An 18,944-nucleotide genomic window follows, 5' to 3' on the forward strand; every position below is an offset into this window, starting at 1 on the left:
TAGGGCTACATGTGTTTTTTCTGGAATATGATGAAGCAACATTCAAATTTAACCTAGCCTTGATCCCAAGGATTTTCAGGCCAGTGGCGGGAGAGGCTTAGTAAGGGCAGAGGCTTTCAAGGTCCCTCCAATCATATTAAGTGGTCTTCCTCCTTGAAGTAAATGGCATTGCCATTCTCCCATTCACTTATTACCCTGGGAGTTACCTTGTTTACTACCTTTCTTCACACCTGCACCTCAAGAAATATCCTGAAATTCTTCTACTTCTATTTCCATAGCAACCACCCTAATCCAGGTCACCATCCTCTATCTCATAACTTGTCCAATAGCTTCCTATCATTCTCCAGCTTCTCCATTTCTGTTCTCCTCAAAGTCATTCTCTACAAAATAAGTTGATTAAAAAAAACAAAACAACACTTAACTGCAATAAAAAATCCAACACGATTAAGCTCTTGCTTAACTGTCCAACCTTAAACTCCTACCCTCCACAATGCAAATACAAATATTGTATTTGTTCCCATTTTGGTTTTTTACTTCAAAATAAGGTATGTGCAGTGTGCATAGGAATTTGTTCATAGTTTTTTTTAAAAACTATAGTCCGGCCCTCCAACGGTCTGAGGGACAGTGAACTGGCCCCCTGTTTAAAAAGTTTGAGGACCCCTGTTCCACATGGTGCTTCAAGCCTCTTGGCCTTCTGTTCCTCAAACAAGCCAAACTTGCTTAGCATCAGCACCTTAAATTCACATCCATTGTCCTCTGTCCTGAATGTTCATCTTCCCATCGTTGGCACAGTCAGCACCTTCTCCTCATTTAAGTCTTAGCTCCAATCACCTCCTCAAAAAGTCCTTCCATGACCATACTGTTTTGCTTTCTTCCCAATACTTACTACCACCTGCAATCATCTCATTTACTTGTTTCAATGTTTTCTGCACTAGAAACATAAGCTTCTAAGTGCTGGAGCTTCTGTTCTATTCACTGCTGTGCCCCTAGCACCAATAACAAAACAATATTTTTTGAGTGAGTATATGAGAGGAACACACAAGTCTTCTCATTGTTGACGGGAATGAGTCCCTGTGTTCCTACTGCTCCTTAGCTAATGGGAGGGGAGAGGTAAAGTACACAAGCCATTGGGATCTACTAGATTCTATCGTCATCCAGTTGGCAGAAGCAGCAATCACAGTTGTACAAAAGGCAAACTGGGCCGGTTCCCAATGACTGCCAGTACTGAATTGGACTGGATGCTGATGCAGCTTCTGTCTTGGGGTGAAGTGCTGCCTGCGCTGGGTGGACAGGTAGCTGTCCATCCTCTTTGTTATAAAAGGGCCACAGAGGGTAGTCAGTTCAGATAAACCTGACCCATCTATGTGTTCAGGGCAGCCTGACCCTATCTGTTTGGAATCGCGTCCAAGTGATTTAGGCAGGCTAGGCTAGGCTAGCTTGTGCTGATTTGCAGGCTGGGACTGTGGCCCTTCAGTCCCTGCTGCTCTCATAATTCCCTACTTTACTTTAAATTCACCTAACACCCTTACCTTCGTAAAACCTAAGCAATTAACTGTCCTAGCTAATCTATGTCCTAAACCTCTCTCTGCATCGTTTTCTGTTTGGTTATGAAAGTCCCCCTTTTAATTACATAATTGCCCATCATTTCACGTATCTCACTGTCTCATCTAGTGCGCTCGTGCTGAAGGACACCCACAGTCCCGTATAGTTGATAAAAAAGCGTCCCATGACAAAGACAAACGCTTCTGACTAGCGTTTCTGTGTTGTTCCTAGAGGGTCAGGGCGAACTGCACCGATCCTCAGTTTTAGAGGCGGCTTCCGCGAGTCTCCAGAAGACGCACCGGTCTCGCCAGTCCCGTGCTACCGGGCGGGGTGCCTCTTCGCACTCGCAGGACGTTGTCTCGGTCTCATACCTGCCGCCCATCGGATCGCCAGGGCAGAAACGAAAAGCCAGCTGCCGCCGCCGGCGTCACCACCTACTGGAGCCCAACTCCCAGCGCCCCGCGGCAGGGCCAGCTGGGGGCTCTCGCCCGGGAGACACGCGCGCGGAAAGGGGCGGGGCCGCCGGGAGCGGTGGGCGGAGCCTGGTGGCTGCCGGGCCACCAATGAAATCCTGAGCCGGCGCGGACCGTGCGCGTGACGCTGCGTAGCGGGCCGCGAGGCTGGGGGCGGAGGGGCCGGGAGTCCGGCGCTTTATCTTCGTCGGCGGCCGGGCTGGCGGTGTTGCCGGCCGTGGACACCCGAAGAGCTGACCTTCCTGCCGGCCGCGCTCCGACGGCCCCGGGTTCTGCCTTCCTTGCCGAGGTCCCCGCTGCCGGGCTCCGGCCCCAGGTAATGCTCTTGCTCCGGATCCGATCCTCACTGCCCGCCCGGGTCCACCCACCCCGGCCGAGAGGAAGGGGATAGAGGCGGCGGCTGCAACTCCGGCCCCGCGGGCCGGGCCTGGTCCTGGGATGGGGAGCGGAGGAGGCGGCGGCTCCGCGGGTCCTGGGGAGTTGGCGTGATGGAGAGGGCGGGAAAGTTACCAGCGGGCCCCCGCTGGCTGGCAGCGTCGGAGATGGCTTTGGTGTCCCACACATGCCGTGGCATCTCGCAAGTCGGTAGTGAAGAAAGTTATGACTTAGAAGACATTTTATTCCTTAAACCAAAAATGCACTCAGGAAGTCGGCTTCTAATTGATTAAGGGGGGGTGGGGAAGAGCCCAAAACAAAAAACATGTGCGAAGGGATGATTGACACTTCAATACATCTACATTTGCTTGCCTTGGCACCAAAGCCTTTAATTAAGCTCGTAATTTAGTCTTAAATATTATGATGTAATTAAGTTTCCGTGGCTCTTAAATGCTAATAGCCACGCATCTTAGGTGACATGTATATTTAGAAGTTATTTGTAAGGAAGAAACAACTATAAACTCTATAGTCTCTATGTATGTGTAGATTAAGTTGATTGGCCACTTCTTAATAATTAAGGGACTGCCATCTGTTTAAACTACTTTTTTATTTTTCAGAATACTTGCCTTTCTCTTGACATAAAATTAAACTTCAATCCCCCCCCCACCCCCCCCATAATTTAGACCAGTGGTTCTCAACCTTGGCTGCACATTAGAATCACCTGGGAATCTTTTTAAAATCCTGATTTCTGGGTCTCATCCTCCGGAAATTCTGTTTCTTGGTTATGGGGTGGGGCCACAACATTGGAGGGTGAGGCCCAGAAATCAGGATTTTAAAAAGATTCCCGGATGATTCTAATGTGCAGCCAAGGTTGAGAACCACTGATTTAGACGGTATGGATGAATGACTTGTTAGGGAAATTTGTGTGTTGTCTAGACATGAGGATGGATTTTGGAAGGAGCTTTGAGACATTCAAGAGTAATCACCTAATAAAGAAAGTAACCATTTAAAAATACATGTGTCTCGATGCATCACACACGTAGAACTCTCAAAGACTTCCCACTTCTCATCAGCATAAAGACCAAATTACTGCCGCCACTCTTCCTGTCTCCAGTTGATTTGGGCCCACTTTTCTTTTGGCTCTCTGGTCCCCAGCCACACGGGTTTTATTTTTGTTCTAAGAAAGCCTCTTTCTCGTTAAGATCTCCACCTCTTAGGCACTATTCTCTCCCTTCCTCCAACTCCTATGTATCCTTCATTATCGGCCCAAATATCACTTCAGGGAATCCTGACTATCACTTCCTGTCCTGGTGAGGTTCTCCCAGCATTCTGTTTTCCTTAGCTGCAGTTAATCATCCATTGTAGCAAGCTGCATTAGTTACTTAGATGCTTTGTTTCCTCTACTAGCAGGTAAATTTCATGAGCGCTAACTAGTCCCCATCTTATTTATGGCTTCATTCTCTAGAGCAGCGGTTCTCAACCTTCTGGCCCTTTAAATACAGTTCCTCATGTTGTGACCCAACCATAAAATTATTTTCGTTGCTACTTCTTAACTGTAATGTTGCTACTGTTATGAATCGTCATGTAAATATCTGATATTCAAATGGTCTTAGGCGACACCTGTGAAAGGGTCGTTCGACCGCCAAAGGGGTCGCGACCCACAGATTGAGAACCGCTGCTCTAGAGTCTGGCCTGGAACCTGGCACAAAGAAAGAGTGGAAGAGTTGGAGGACAGGGAAAGGAACTTTTGAATAGGAAATAATTAAATAGGGAAGAGTGCCTGTTTCCCTTGGGAGGGAAGTGGAAAATGCTTTTAATTTATTTTTGGAATTTATCAGATAAGATTAGTAAATATGGTGACCATATAGATGTTCGGAAAACCTGTCTGTGTTCTTTAGTTTTGCTAATTGACTTAGTGACCTAATTCTTTGATATGTAACTATTGTGGGATTGTGTTTAGAAGGAAGAGGAAGAAATTTTATGTTTGGATTGTAAATTTATCTGCAATTGTTTCTCCTCTCTACCCCACCTCCCATCCCCCACTGAACCCTAGGTGTGCTACAGCAAAGTTCTTCACTGAGAGTACGTGCTCAATATTTATTTGTTTTATAGATTTATAGGTTCTTTTGCAAGCGTTATTAATAGGAACACTCTAGGCAGGCTAAAGTTGACACTTCTTTTAACCTGGTTTATTTGTTTCTCAAATCAATTCTTTTTGTTTTGCTTTTGTTAAACAGGAAACCATGGGCCCAATAGGGCATCGTTTTTGCTGAAAGCCCATGCTCCCAAATCTAGATTTAATACCTGATCTGATTGCAGTTTTGATCTCTCCCAGAAACATAATCTTAATCTACCTGATAAGACCCCTGCCTTCCCCTGCGGGAAGGTGTCCTTGCCTGAAATAGTCCACCCTTACCTTCTTAGTACTACCCTCTTCCTGCCTATAAAAACCTTTCATTTTGTACAACTTATCAGAGCACCCTTCTAGTTGCTAATGGGATGCTGTCCAATTGAACTGCTTAATAAAAACAATTAGATCTTCAGATTTACTCAGCTGAATTTTAATACTTAAAAAAAAATCTTTTTAAAAGACAATCAGAAATGAATACAATAACTGAAATGAAAAATACATTAAGTGGGATCAACAGCAGATTATTAACACTTTATTAGGCCAAATTAGATGCTATCAAATTGAATATTACGGCCAGTTTTAAGAGCAATAGAGAAAATAAACCCTAAACTGGACAGAGAGGCCGTATAGCCTCGAAGGTCAATCCAGAAACACTGCCACCCAGAGACTGAGCCACAAACTGACTCTTAGGTAAATATAAATTAAGGCAGTCTGGGAAACAAATACGGCCTGCTTTAAAATCTGGACTGTGGTTTACAACACGGAGGAACAGTGTATCGCAGGGAAATTCAACATTCTCCTGAATACCTGGTAGGACTAAGGCGTGCCAGACTGAAGAGTAGAAGAACCGAAGGACCTTCACTATTGCAAATTTTTGTTTATTTTTTTTAAATTTCTTCACCTTTTAACTAAACTGAATATTACAAAACCAACGCATAGATTAGATTCTTAAGAAATAATTGTTTAATCAGTGTGTTGTATTTTAAAAGTTATCTAGTCAGCTTTATGACATCTTGGGTATAAATGTTTCTACTGCTACTTACTGGCTATGTGACTTTGAACAAGTTTCATAGCATTTCCAAACCTTTTGTGTCTTTTAAAATGGAAATGTTAAATGAGATATGTGATTCACTTAACCTGGCATCAAGCACAGTAAGTGTTACTGACTTAGTAAAAATTAATGCCTGGTGTCTTCATTGCTGGGCCTCTTGCAAGACTAGTCTTATGATCATTGTTTTCACTTCCTCAGGTCATTTTGCAACCCAGTCCAATACATTTCTTTGCCCTTCCTGAAACTAACTAGAAGTAAATCATAGCTATTAATGTCCCCAAATTGTAAAATATCACTATCCTTTTTTTCTCCATTTAAAATATTTACTGATTTTAGAGAGAGGAAAGAAGGAAAGGAGGGAGGGAGGGAGAGAGAGAGAGAGAGAGAGAGAAACTTCGATTTGTTGTTCCATTTATTTATGTATTTATTGGTTGCTTCTTGTATGTGCTCTGACCAGAGATTGAACCTGCAACCTAAGAGTATTGGGATGATGCTGTAACCAACTGAGTTACCTGGTTGAGGCCTCCATTTTTTGGTTCTACTTAAATTCTCCTTGATATTGGCCATAGATTACCTCTTGAATCGTCTAACTTGATTTTGAACATTGCTTGCTCCTGGTTCTCCTCTAATTTCTCCTAGTCTTGCTTTTTTAGTGTTCCTTAATTCCCTTATGATATTGGGGAAATGACTTAACCACCTGTAAAATGGGATATTAGTACCTGTCTACCTGCATAGAAATGAATCATAGTGTAAAGTTAATATTAGCTTTATTATTTCCTAGGTAACCTCTTGACTTATGGTCTCCCTGGGCAATCTCCTTCCTGTGCCTTGGCCTTAGCTGCTGCCTGTGCATACTGATGAATCCCAGATTTCCATCTTCAGTCTGAACTTGTGTATTCATCTGCCTGTTGGTCATCAGCATTTGGCTGACCCACACTCACATCATATTAAACTTGTCTACTCCTTTCTCTTCTAAAGTTGCTGCGTTAGAAAACTCACTTGGGATCTCGATTTACAACTGCCTTCTGGATATAGCCATCGGAATATCTCATAGATGCCTCAGATTAATGTTTGTAAATTTATCTCCCTTATCTCTTCTTTCTTCGTTTGTTCACTTAGTAAACTCATGTCATTTGATCCTTACTTCAGACCTTTATCATTTTTTGTGTGAGCTCTGTTCTCCCTGTCAATTATCTTCTTTCATAGCACATCTGTCATATTGTCACCCGAGTTATCTTACTAAAGACAAATGTCAAGTCACCCTGTTATTTAAAAAACTATCAGCTCCTTGTTTGTGCACTAAGTTCCAGACTCCTTGGAATGGCCTCGTAAAGGCCTTTGACTTTGACTTTTGCCCTTCTGCTTGCTCTGTGCTCAGCTTTATTCCTTCTCTTCCTTTAAGATTTAAACTAAATTTTACTTTCTTCAGGAAACCTTTTCTAATTGCCCCGAAGATCAGTTGGCCACCAGGCTGAACTCCCTTCATACTATATGATATCTCAACTACTGTTCTGTAACACCATTAGGTGTTATGATTACATTTTAATGACTTTTGCCCACTGGATTTTCACTTCTGGAGGGTACAGACCCGTGGTTGGCAAACTGCGGCTCGAGAGCCACATGCGGCTCTTTGGCCCCTTGAGTGTGGCTCTTCCTAAGCCTTAGGAGTACCCTAATTAAGTTAATAACAATGTACCTACCTATATCGTTTAAGTTTAACAAATTTGGCTCTCAAAAGAAATTTCAGTCGTTGTACTGTTGATATTTGGCTCTGTTGACTAATGAGTTTGCCGACCACTGGTACAGACTATCGTGGTAATCTGCGTATCCTACGGCTCGGCACACACCTCAATAAAATGTTTGAAATAATGTTTGAAAAACATTTTTTGGCAAATTGCCTTGCCTTCTATGTTTAAACTATCACAGCCTTTTAAAGAATGTCAAGGTCATTAAATACATGAACAAGGTCTGTACTTGCTCATGTTTTTCATAGTGTGCTCTCTTCCCATCCTGTTTTGATGCCTAGCAAACTTCTAGTTCTTCTTTTGAACTCTGGCTCGAATGAATGCTACTTCCTCCATGAGGACTTGTTTGCTAATATCATTGTAGAAAGAGGTGCTGAATATACATGAATTTTATTTTCAGATAATTGATTGGCACATATCTTTTAAGTGTCAGAACTTAAGAAAGATTTTTAGTCTAAATTGCCTTGCCTTCTATTTTTAAACGTAGCCTTTTAAAGATGTGCCAAGGTCACTGAAGCATGAAGGTCTGCTTTGATACAATGATGTATGAGGGGATGCATAAGAAACATAACTCCTTTGATCACATTGAAAACAAAACATAAAACTTCTACTTGTTCTCTTTTTTTAATGTTGAGTCATACTTTTAAAGTTTTCTTTCTTTATTGTCATTTATAATTATGCTCTGGCAGTCACTACTTTTTTTTCTGTTTGAAAATGGGGACAGGATTTACCCCAACATATGGTTATTGTTAGCAGTAAAGGAGATAATGTACACAAAGTTCTTATCAAAGAGTGAAGAAAATAGTAAGTACCCATTAAGAGAACTTACTAACAATTCAGATCATGTTTATTCTAATTTGAATTGTTTCAGAACAGTTGCTCAAGTTTGAGAGGTTTCTAATGGAGTAAAGAGTATGGCATTTGCCAGCAAATTGTTTTTCAGAGTCTCTTAGGTAATCTAGGCTTAGAATTGGGTCCTGAATGGCAAATGTTGATGAATAGTCTTAAGTTCTAGAACAGATCGTTTTTATGTATATACTTACAACTTAAATCCCAAACTAAATAAATATCCTCATTGACCTAGTTATATAACGTCATTATATTTATCATTTAATATTAATGGGTAAAGTTAGAAATAAAAGTGAACCTCAATTCCAACTGTTATACTAGCCTATTACTGATTGTTTTATGGACATATGAAGCACAATTGTTTTATTTTCTTAATGTATATGAAAATGCTTGGTATCCATTTATTAATTCGCTCAACAAATGAGTAGGTATATTCCAGGTGTAGTTCTAGATACTTGGGTAAAATGGTGAACTAGACAGAATTCTACTTTTCATGGGGATTATAGTCTTGTGGGGTAGATAGATAATAAGTGCTATAATGTATTGGGTAATAAGTGCTTTGAAGAAAAAGCAGGGTAACGAATAAGAGTAACAGGGTGTGAGAGTGTTTATTTTAGTTGAGGGGCATTTGAGCTGAGAACTTGAATGAAGCGAAGGAGAAAGCCTCGAGGACAGCTGTGGGAATGAGCTTGGCTTGCTCAAGAAATAGCAAAAGGCCAAAGTAACTAGAGTAGAGCAAGTGAGAGAATTGTAGTAGGAGGTTGAGGATGCTGGAGGGAGAGGGTAGGTGGTGAGTGGCAGATCACGGAGGAGTTACTAGAAAATGATGAGAACTTAAAACAACATCCATCATTTGAAGGATTTAGAGCAGGGGAGTGACTTGCTCTGACATCTTTAAAAAGGATTACTCGGGTGTTATGTTAAAAAATAGTACAGAGGGGAGAAATTGAAGAGAGTCCAGTTGGAGGCTACTATAGTGAGAGGTGACAGTGGCTTAGACTGTGGTAAAGGTGGTGGATATGGTGAGGAAAGATTAGAATTGGGTATATATTTTGAAGGCAGAGTAAATTGGACTTGCTGTTGGATTGGATAAGGGAGATTAAAGAATCAAGGATCACTTCCTAGTGTTGTTGTTGTTTTTAAATCTGGGCAAAGATTCACTGTTAGTCCCATTAACTGAGATGGGGAAGGCAGTAAGAAGAATGGAATTGGAGGGAATATCAGAAATTCAGTTTTGATCATGTTATGCGATGCCTATGAGACATCTACTTGAAATAGGCCTTTGGATATGAGCCTGGAGCTCAGAGAAATGTGGACTGGTATGTGGAGAAGGGAATTAAAGAATTGGTGTGGAGGTATCAGAGTAAGTGAAGTGGTGTTCAGAGGGTTAGACGCTGGAAATCAGAATTATGGACATGGAGCAGTTATTGGTGACAGGAAGTTCTAGGGGAAGGTGTAACTGGGACATAGGAACAGCTTGTTGGAGAAAAGAAGAAGTTGAGATTGAAAGACAGGGTATTGGATGGATCTGTGTACATGGGTGATGAAGTATGGAAAATTAGTGAGAGGATGGGGAGTGAGTGAGGTGTTCACCTCTTCAGTGAATGAGGGTAGTGATCAGGAAGACAGCATATACTTGCAACAGGAGAGGTATCAGTTGTGATAATCTGGCTGACCTGGGGAGGAGAAAGGTGACCTGGAGATGATAGGACGCAAGGAGGATAAACTCCCCTTCCAGGTGCTGTGTTAATGGGAGGGCAAGAAAACATATGGTATGCCTCACATAAGATCAGTGGTCCATCTTAGCACTTAAAAACCGGGTAGCATTAATTACAGTTTGAATTTTTGACTTTGCAACAGCTCAAGTTGTTTGCCTAGCTACTGTCTAGATTGGTAAGGGATCATTCAGTTCTATTTTAGATGAGTGGTTCTCTCTTTCATCCCTCACCTGGGTGAATGCAGTGTCTGCTCACTGGCCCTTTGCTTGCACTCCTGACCTCATTGTGATCTGCTCTCCATACAGAGGCCAAAATGACCCATCTGTCTAGAGAAGGAACAATTGAGCTGAGCATTACTATAATTTGCCTCCATTTTTTGCTGTAACAGCTATATACTGTTAGCTGACATGCATGGCAGGAGGAACTCAGTTTAGACATCATCTCATACTTTTACCATCTACGTGATCTAAGGATTTGGTCAGAATTGAGGTGAGCCATTTTAAGTAATAGTTATCCTTCCTAACATCTGTATGTATGACAATAATAAAATGTTAATATTACCTTGAAAACCACATGATCTTTGAGCTGCACTTGAGGAAGTATGTAATTATGGCACTTTATTTACCCTCATCTAGTACATCATAAAGCAAACAAGTAGAATTTGAGAATGACATGGCTTAATGTTTGACTGTTTCATTTAGCATACAGGAGGTACGTGTGTAGATATCAGATTACTTAATTCTTTTCACTTGGTTGTTAATAAAATGTTGGCACTTTAGTGCATATTATCATACTTTTTTATGATGATAAACTGTAGTAGCATTTATATTAATTTTCTAGATGAAAAAACAGATTGAGAGAGGTTGGAAGATTTACCCAAGTACATAATGATAAGATGAAGCAAAGACGTAAACTACCGTATTCTGATACCAAATCCTGTGTTTTTCCACTGTTACAGTTCTCACTTCCTGCTAATAGGGGAATTTGAGGCCAACGGCATTAGTATAGACAACGGGCGTTGGAAATGAATAAAACTAAAAAAAAAAAGACCATACCCTTTTATGTAATGATGTTTACTTTGAATTTATATTAGTTCACACAAACACTCCATCCATGCTTTTGTTCCGGGCCTCCGGTCCAGTTTAAGAACCCATTGTGGCCCTCGAGTCAAAAAGTTTGCCCACCCCTGGTATAGACTCTGATAAAAAGATTTTGTTATGATGTTAGCATTTTCTTCTTTGGCTCACTTCTAAAATAAGTAGGTGGAATTATGGCAGTGTGATGGTGTTTTAGCTTTTGATGTAAGACTTTGTTCTTTAGATGAGGCTGATGGTTCCTAATTTCACGACAACGGTCTTTTTCTACAGGGTATCCAGGCTTAACTTTTTTTTGGGTCTATTAGACATCATTTATTTGTCAAACTTGGTTTGTTATTTTTTTCACCTCTTAATAAGTGCTTTTAATCAACATGAGAACTGATTTCTCACTGAGTTGATAGTGTCAGCTAAAAGCAAAGTGACATTGTTTTTGTTAGCCCATATTGTTTTATGTGACAAATGTATAATTTTTTTTCATTATTGAAATATTTGAAGTAGTTTTTGCATACCTTTACGAGTCCCAGGGACCCTCCACCCCCCAGTTAAGAGCAGTTGGAGATCTTATTTTGGAGTAGGATGTGTAAAGGCGTTAACAGTAAAGATGATGCTTACTGGCTCCCTCCTAACATATATTTTACTCTTGATTCTCTTAGAGCATTGTATCCTTTTACTTAGGATAATGGGTTGTGGTATAACTGATGCATCCACTTTCTGTATAATGCATGCCTGCCATGCTCCAGGGACTCCCCACTAGATTTGGGGGATTCAAAGAGTAAATACCATGTAGTCCTTATCTTGGAAGAGCTTATGCTAGTGTAAGAGGGAGACAGCATTGCTCTCTGAGTATAGTAGTAAGGTCTTAGTCACAGTGAGATGACTGGTGGTGGTCAAAGGAACCTTAGCAGAGGACACAGGTCTGGTGATTACAGGATAGGCTGTGGAATCCGGTAGTTCTGGTTTTGAATCCCAGTTCTGCTGTTAGAGAATCATATGATTTAGGGCAAGTTAAATCACTTCCCTAACAATATTTTTCTCATCTGTAAAATGAAGATAATACCTACTTTCTAACTTTGTAAAGATTTGATAAGAAAATGGAAAGGACTCAGCAGCACATGATAGGTACATAATAGCTACTCACTAAGTCAAAGCTGCAGTTGTTACTACTGCTGTTCTGCTGCTGCGGCTGTGACTCTTACCTTTAAGGGTGTGTAGGGTTAGCTAGATAGAGAAAGGCAGAGGAGAATGGGCTTTCTAAGGACAGGAAAGAGGGTAACAGAAGACATGGTGACCAAAGACATTTGAGGAATAAAGTAATAGTAGTGACTTTAAAGATTATATTGAAATTAAAATACGTCATACATGTATAGTAAAGCACATAAGCACTCACAAGTAGAGTCTGTTTTTAATCCACTTTATCCCCTGTATAATTCCTTTTTTACACATCTGGGTTCTTTTTGCATCTCTCAATCTCTATGGTTTCCTTCCCTGATTTCTTCTCTACTTGATGTGTTACTTCAAGATGTGTTGGACATCTTTCAGCGTTTAGTTGTCTGTTCTCACTTCTCTGATCTTTTCTGTTGGAGAACTAGAAGCTCTTCTGGCTTCCTCTGTCACTGTCACACAAATGACTTTCAGATGTGTCAGTTGCCCCGACCTCTTTCCTAGGTTCCTCTCAATGAGATCTAGTTGGCCTCCTAAAATTTCTACGTGACACATCCACCTACCCTTCCTTAATGGTTTCATTTGTTCAGTTTCAGAAAATACTGGAAGGGGACTGATCTACATTTGTCAGATCTTTACTTTGGCAAGCAGTGATATTTAAGAAAATAATCAAACTCCCATGTACTACATTTCATACAGAAGAGAACATTTTAACCTAAAAGTTTAGAAAGATGGTAATCTTAGAATTTAAAAATATGTAGCTCTAAAACTAATGTAGTGAGTACTTCATTATTTTTCTTTTTGCTTCAGATTAATGAAAATGTAATAGATAATAAACACTGCTTTGGAGTAAGCCTTATTCTGTCTTGACATTGATCTGTCCAAACTTTGACTTTGATCATACTTTCCAGTGCTTAAAATGGCTCACCACTGCCTAACAGAAAGAAAGAAAGAAAAAAATCCTAATTTCTTAGGCCTTTACAATTTGATTCTAGCTCTCTTTTCTAGTCTTTCCTCTCGTCATATTTCTCTTTTATCAACTTTAAAAAAATTGAATGTTGTTTGAATTGGACCCGGATTCAAATGTGACCCTGTCATTTGCTGTTTGGTCTCCACAGGTTACTGTAATGGGAAGGAGGAAAGCAGCCGTCGGCACCCGAGAGCTGCTTGGGGCTGTCAGCTAGGCCTCGGTGATGCTGCGAGCTAGCCCGGCGCTTAGAGCTGGTTCTTGGTGTTCCGTTGAAAACAATTTCAGTGACCGTTGGCATCAGAAAAGGCCATTCTGTGACCACGATGGGTCAAGACAAAAACAAGTCCATGCCATCATCATGTCTGAACACAAACAAAACATAGTCATTGTCCAAGTCACAACATTTCCAGCGTCCTCCTCCCCAGACTAACATCAGTTAGGGTTTCTGCTTTATCAATTCCAGCTTTATCTTCCTTCTAGGGAGCCTTCCTATAGAGATGTGTTGAAAAACCCAGTCATAGCATTGTCTCAGCTTTCTGACAGCACCCACGGAACAGTGAACCTCTGCTTCTTTGTACTCTCACCCAAAATCACCTAGCCAAGTTCCAAATCCTAAGTAAGTCAGTTCTAATACCCCCTGACTGAGTCACCCCACAGTTTCCCATGGTGTGTGTTCCTAATAAACCCAACTTGTGCAACTGGTGTGGGGGTGGAAGATATTGACAGTAACTACTTTGAGCCTTATTTTTTTCTCATATGGAAACCAGGAGTAACACCATCTGTTTTGCAGAGTTGTTATGAAGGTTAGATGGGAAAACGGAAAGCACATAGAGTCCCTGCACTTTATAGATACTCAACAAAAGCTTGTTTCTTGTCCTCTTGTAAAGTGATCTGTTGTGATCTCTTGAACAGGGTTCCTTGTTTTAACCCTTTCTTACCCATGAGTGCCCTGTTCTCCTCCTTCAAGACTACGTCCAGAAACCTTCTATTCTGTGAAACCTTTACATCTTTTAATGTTCTCTTCTGTCTCTGACCTTTAGATATTATTGTTTTCACCATTGACTTGACTATTCATCGTATTCTACCTTGCGGCATCTTTGTACATACCTTTTATTATTGAATTCTTGATTTTTCATATACTTATGCCTTGTTTGTTCAGTTAAAATGTTCTTTAAGAATGAGGGCTCTGTTTAAATAAGAGCCTTTGAAACCAGTCAGTTACTTTATAGGGACTAATTTCTTCACATTTGTTATAGTATGTTGTACTCAGAAAATGCTTAAACATGATCAAAGTAAAACAGAAGGGAGAGAATATACCAGTCTTTTACCTCTGAATATTGTGAAATTTGCCTAAACCAGATACTTGGTTCATAACTTTTTGCATCTTCTTTCCTAGATAACACAATGGTGGGCGAAGAGATGTCTCTAAGAAAACGGCTGTCAAAGTGCAGTGACGATCCTGAAGAAAAGGAAGACCAGGGCAACCCTGCAAAGCAGGCCCCAGAGACACCTAGTAATGGTGAGGCTTTTAATTTTTTTTTTTTTTTTGAGGTGAATTAATGAAAGAGAGAGCAAATTCATGTTCTAGAACACTGAGCCATCTCTGGCACTGCAAAGATGCAGAAGGGAAACTATACTGAGAATGCAAAGGAACGCCAGTTTAATTGTCAGTCACAGCCACCTTACATACTACTGGTGACACAGCACATCTCATAGAGGTGAGCTTTATTGATGTAAATGGAGTTTGCAATGTATACTTTAATGTAGGATTTATATTACATAGTGTTTCATGTAATGATAAATTAGAAAAACAAGCTCTTAATTAATTCAGTGAATATTTTTTAGGTATCTACTATGTTTTAGACACCATTCATCCATTTATTCATTTCTTCAGCCACCTAACCTACCAATAATGATTGGTGCCCTGCTAGGAGCTGAAGCTTACAGCAGTGATCAGTTCTCATGGAGCTCTGAGTTAAATGAATAAGAAACCCTCCCTCTGCAATTAACATAATTGGATTTTTATGAATAAGTGCTACTAATTACTCTCTTAATATAGTTGTAATGAGCCTGAAAGTAATAACCAGGATAACTAACCTAGTTCACTACCGGGCTATAAATCTTGGGAGAGGTAGAGAGATTAGGAAGTTTTATTCTTATATCCAAGTCTGTTTAGCACACGAATACAAAGATAAGTATGACATAGTACTTGTTAAGGTCAAGGTTTATATTTAAGATTGATTGCTCCAACTTATGTCATTTATTGCCTCAGGCTATTTATTTTTGCAATGACATTTGTATAGGTTTCATTTCTTTTCTTTTCTTTTTTTTTAATTAATTAATTAATTAATTTTTTAAAAAATATATTTTATTGATTTTTTACAGAGAGGAAGGGAGAGAGATAGAGAGTCAGAAACATCGATGAGAGAGAAACATCAATCAGCTCCCTCCTGCACATCTCCTACTGGGGATGTGCCCGCAACCAAGGTACATGCCCTTGACCGGAATCAAACCTGGGACCTTTCAGTCCGCAGGCCGACGCTCTATCCACTGAGCCAAACCGGTTTCGGCTGTATAGGTTTCATTTCAACATGGATTTGAAAGTTTGAGGCTTGTTTGGTTAACAAATAGAAGTGAAACTTTGAGACAAGTTGTCTGGCACCATGAACTTCTTAAATAAAGAAACATTCTTTTGCTTTTCCTACTTAAGTTTAATTGTAAATATGAGCAGCTGGATCCCCAAAATGTTTCAGCTTACATTTGCATAATGAAGTGTATTGATTGCTGTATTCTTAGTTAGCTACTTACGAAATATTTATATTGCATATGGTCTAGTTTTAGTGTGATATAAAATGGGAAATTTGAGCCAACATTGGGTAGAAACATTCCCCTTTCATGATTTAGGGACTGGGTGATAATCCATTTTGTTTGTCTTACTTTTTATTGAAACTGTCTGTCACCAGATATAATTTTCTCTTTATGTCCCAATTTAAAAATGTGTTTAAATTACTCTAATTCTACATATTTTCAGTACTCATTGTTTAGTTTATTAAGTTTTAATTATTCCAAGTTTTAGATATTAAAAATTGAATTTTTAAGCTTACTAGTAAATTAAGTATGACCTCCTTCTTGGATCAATGTTAAGTAATGCTCATCTGAAAATAGATTGTGATTCTCTAGTTATTTAAATATTTGGTCACTTTGGGGAATAAGCAGGTGGGTAAAATGTAGCCTTTGAGTTTTAAGGACTTAAAAGATACCATGCTACGCCAGACCGTGTGGCCCACCAACCAGGACCCAGAACATCTGCACCACCCGGTAGCTTATTAGAAACATCCCACCTCACATTTACTGAATAAAATTTCATTTTAATGTTCTCAGGCGATTCATATGCAGGTTAAAGTTAGAGACATGCATTTTACTGGCAGAATACCCAGACCTAGTATTCTGCCATTGGGGCATTTATTAGCCAGGGCCTTTCAGAGAAACAAAACCAAACGGATATATGTAGATACATAGAAAGATTTATCATGAGGGATTGCCTCAGGTGGAGGCTGAGCAGTCCCACAATCTTCTGTCTACACCAGGGGAGCCAGTGGTGTAGTTCTAGTCTAAACCTGAAGTTCGAAGTCCTGAGAATCAAAGAAACAGGAGCGGCATTGTCCCAGGGCAGTCAAGCGAGAAGAGCCTACGTGTCCTTCCTTTGCCTTTCATTCTGTTCAGGCCCCCAGCATTGGAGAGGGCGTTCTTCACTCAGTCCACTGATTCAACTGCTTATCTCTTCTGGAAACACCCAGGCATAATGTTTTACCAGCTCTGGGCTTCCCTTAGCCTGGCCAGATTGACATACAAAGTTAACCATCAAAGCGCATGTATAATTACTGTAGAATGAAAAGAAACCACCCAACAAACCAAAACAGCTTCTTGGACCCCATTATAGATCTACTGAAGCAGAATCTCAGGGGAAGGGTCCAGGAATAGTAAGTTTGGAAAAGCTTGCTGGATAGTGCTGATTCACATCGCTGGCTGTGAACCACCTGGATCAAGAACTCTGAGATTCAGCTAGAACTACCTTGTGATATATCACTTTGAGATAACCCCATGACTTTTCCCCATTAAACTCAACATATGTAACTCTTCGATTCTTATTCCGTGGTTTGTAATTCTAGTAACCTATGGGAAGGGTGACTTTGTCTTAATTTGCTCAGGTTAGTCTCAATTTTTACCTGTGTCCAGCATAATTCTTTATGTTGTCTCCTTGCATTCTTAGAAGTGCCCCAGTTTGTTAGATAAATTATATGATTACCCAACCTTTGGTTTATTGAATTAATAGCGACCATTATAGTGATTTTACAGTATTTAGTTCACATTTTCACAAAAATGTGCTTAGTTTATCCAGTGCCTATCAGGTGAAATAATGATTCATTAGACTCAAAATCCTGTCATTGAGAAATGAGTATATGTCCTTCCAGAGATATTTAATTTCCATAATTAAGTAACATTTTACAAAATAGAATATTTTACATGCTGTTTAGTAAACTGGGATCTTCAGCACATTGTAGATGTCTTCCCATTGTCAAGTAATAGATAAATGGCTATCAAGTATTGTATTTTATACACTATACTATTTACTTGTTTCTCTGATGAATATTTAAGTGGTTCCTTTTTTTTCTGTTATAAAGAAATGGTAATGATATTTCTACATAATTGTCCGATGCCAAAGAGGAATTGCAGGGCTAAAGGATGTTATTTTTAAATATTTATTTTGATACATAGTATTGGATTGCAACATTTACCTTATAAACTTATCCTATGTGTTTTTGTTGTTACTATGCCTGCTTAAATTTTTGTTGTTGTTGCCTGTTTAAATTTAAAAAACCTTATTTCTTCCTTACTATTTCTTTTCATGACAGTGTACCTGTCATTTCGGCTCTTTCTAATTTGCATCTCTGTGGAATGGTTCATACTAGAAGTAAATAGAAATGAGAACCTGCATAACTTGATAGGAAAAGCTAAAATTTAGAATATTCCCTAGACCTAGTATTCTGCCATTTACCAGTTCTGTCTTTACCCTAAATGTGGAAATAGGGATTGGTCTAAATTCTTTTTCTTTCTTTTCCTCCTCATTTTCTTTTCTCCTCTAAATCCTCTTTTCTTCCCATTTGGCCCCTTCTCCTCTTCCTTTTTTTCTTTTCCTTTCATTCCTTCTAATATTTTTATTGATATAATTTACAAACCATAAAATTCACCATTTTCAGAAGTACAATTCACTGGTTGTCAGTACATTTACATTTTACAATCACATTCGGAAAATTTCCTGAGGTGGAGCCCTCCTGGAGGACAGTGCCTAGAGACCAGAGACAGAGGCCGGAAACTCCAAAATTACAACCAAGTGAGGGAAGGCAGGGCATAGCAGGGTGTTGGACGCCAGCAAGAATGTGCATCTGTCTCCATTTATTGCACGAAAGGGCTGGAACCTTGATATAGAGAGCTTCCAGGAACACAGGTGGCTTGTGGTTAAGAGCTGTATATTCCAAGGCAGTAACAGTTCAATGGACCTGTTTTGTAAGAACATTCCTTTCAGGTGATACAGGCTCACCCCTCTCTGGGTGAGCAGCTTGCTGCTTAAGATGGCCTTGTTCACACCAAGCAACAGAAACCATTTGTCTAACATATTATCATCATTATTTAATTACAGAATATTTTCATCATCTCCAGCAGGAATCCTATGCTCTTTAACAGTCACTCTCCATGCTCCCCTTCTTCCAGCCCTGGCCACTACTCATCTATTTCTTGTCACTTTGGATTTGCCTGTTCTGGGCATTTTCTATG

General features: G+C 39.9%; 1 protein-coding gene across 2 annotated transcripts in view; it reads left to right on the forward strand.

The window, feature by feature from the left end:
* The first annotated feature begins 2,175 nt into the window (after positions 1 to 2,175).
* The window catches only part of SOAT1 (sterol O-acyltransferase 1), a 50,861-nt gene continuing 34,092 nt past the window's right edge, over positions 2,176 to 18,944 (forward strand). Inside the window, exons 1-2 of one of the 2 annotated variants that reach the window (XM_070396167.1) lie at positions 2,176 to 2,331; positions 14,509 to 14,631. In XM_070396167.1, coding sequence (XP_070252268.1) covers positions 14,517 to 14,631 — 115 coding nt within the window. In that variant the 5' untranslated portion in view covers positions 2,176 to 2,331; positions 14,509 to 14,516. Of the gene's footprint in view, positions 2,332 to 13,662; positions 13,729 to 14,508; positions 14,632 to 18,944 lie in introns of those variants that run through there. The other variant, XM_070396168.1, reaches the window with a different exon arrangement.

The sequence above is a fragment of the Myotis yumanensis genome, unplaced genomic scaffold (assembly GCF_028538775.1).
Source record: "Myotis yumanensis isolate MYYU_CA2020_CCGP unplaced genomic scaffold, mMyoYum1.0.hap1 SCAF_17, whole genome shotgun sequence".
In the NCBI taxonomy this organism is placed as follows: domain Eukaryota; kingdom Metazoa; phylum Chordata; class Mammalia; order Chiroptera; family Vespertilionidae; genus Myotis; species Myotis yumanensis.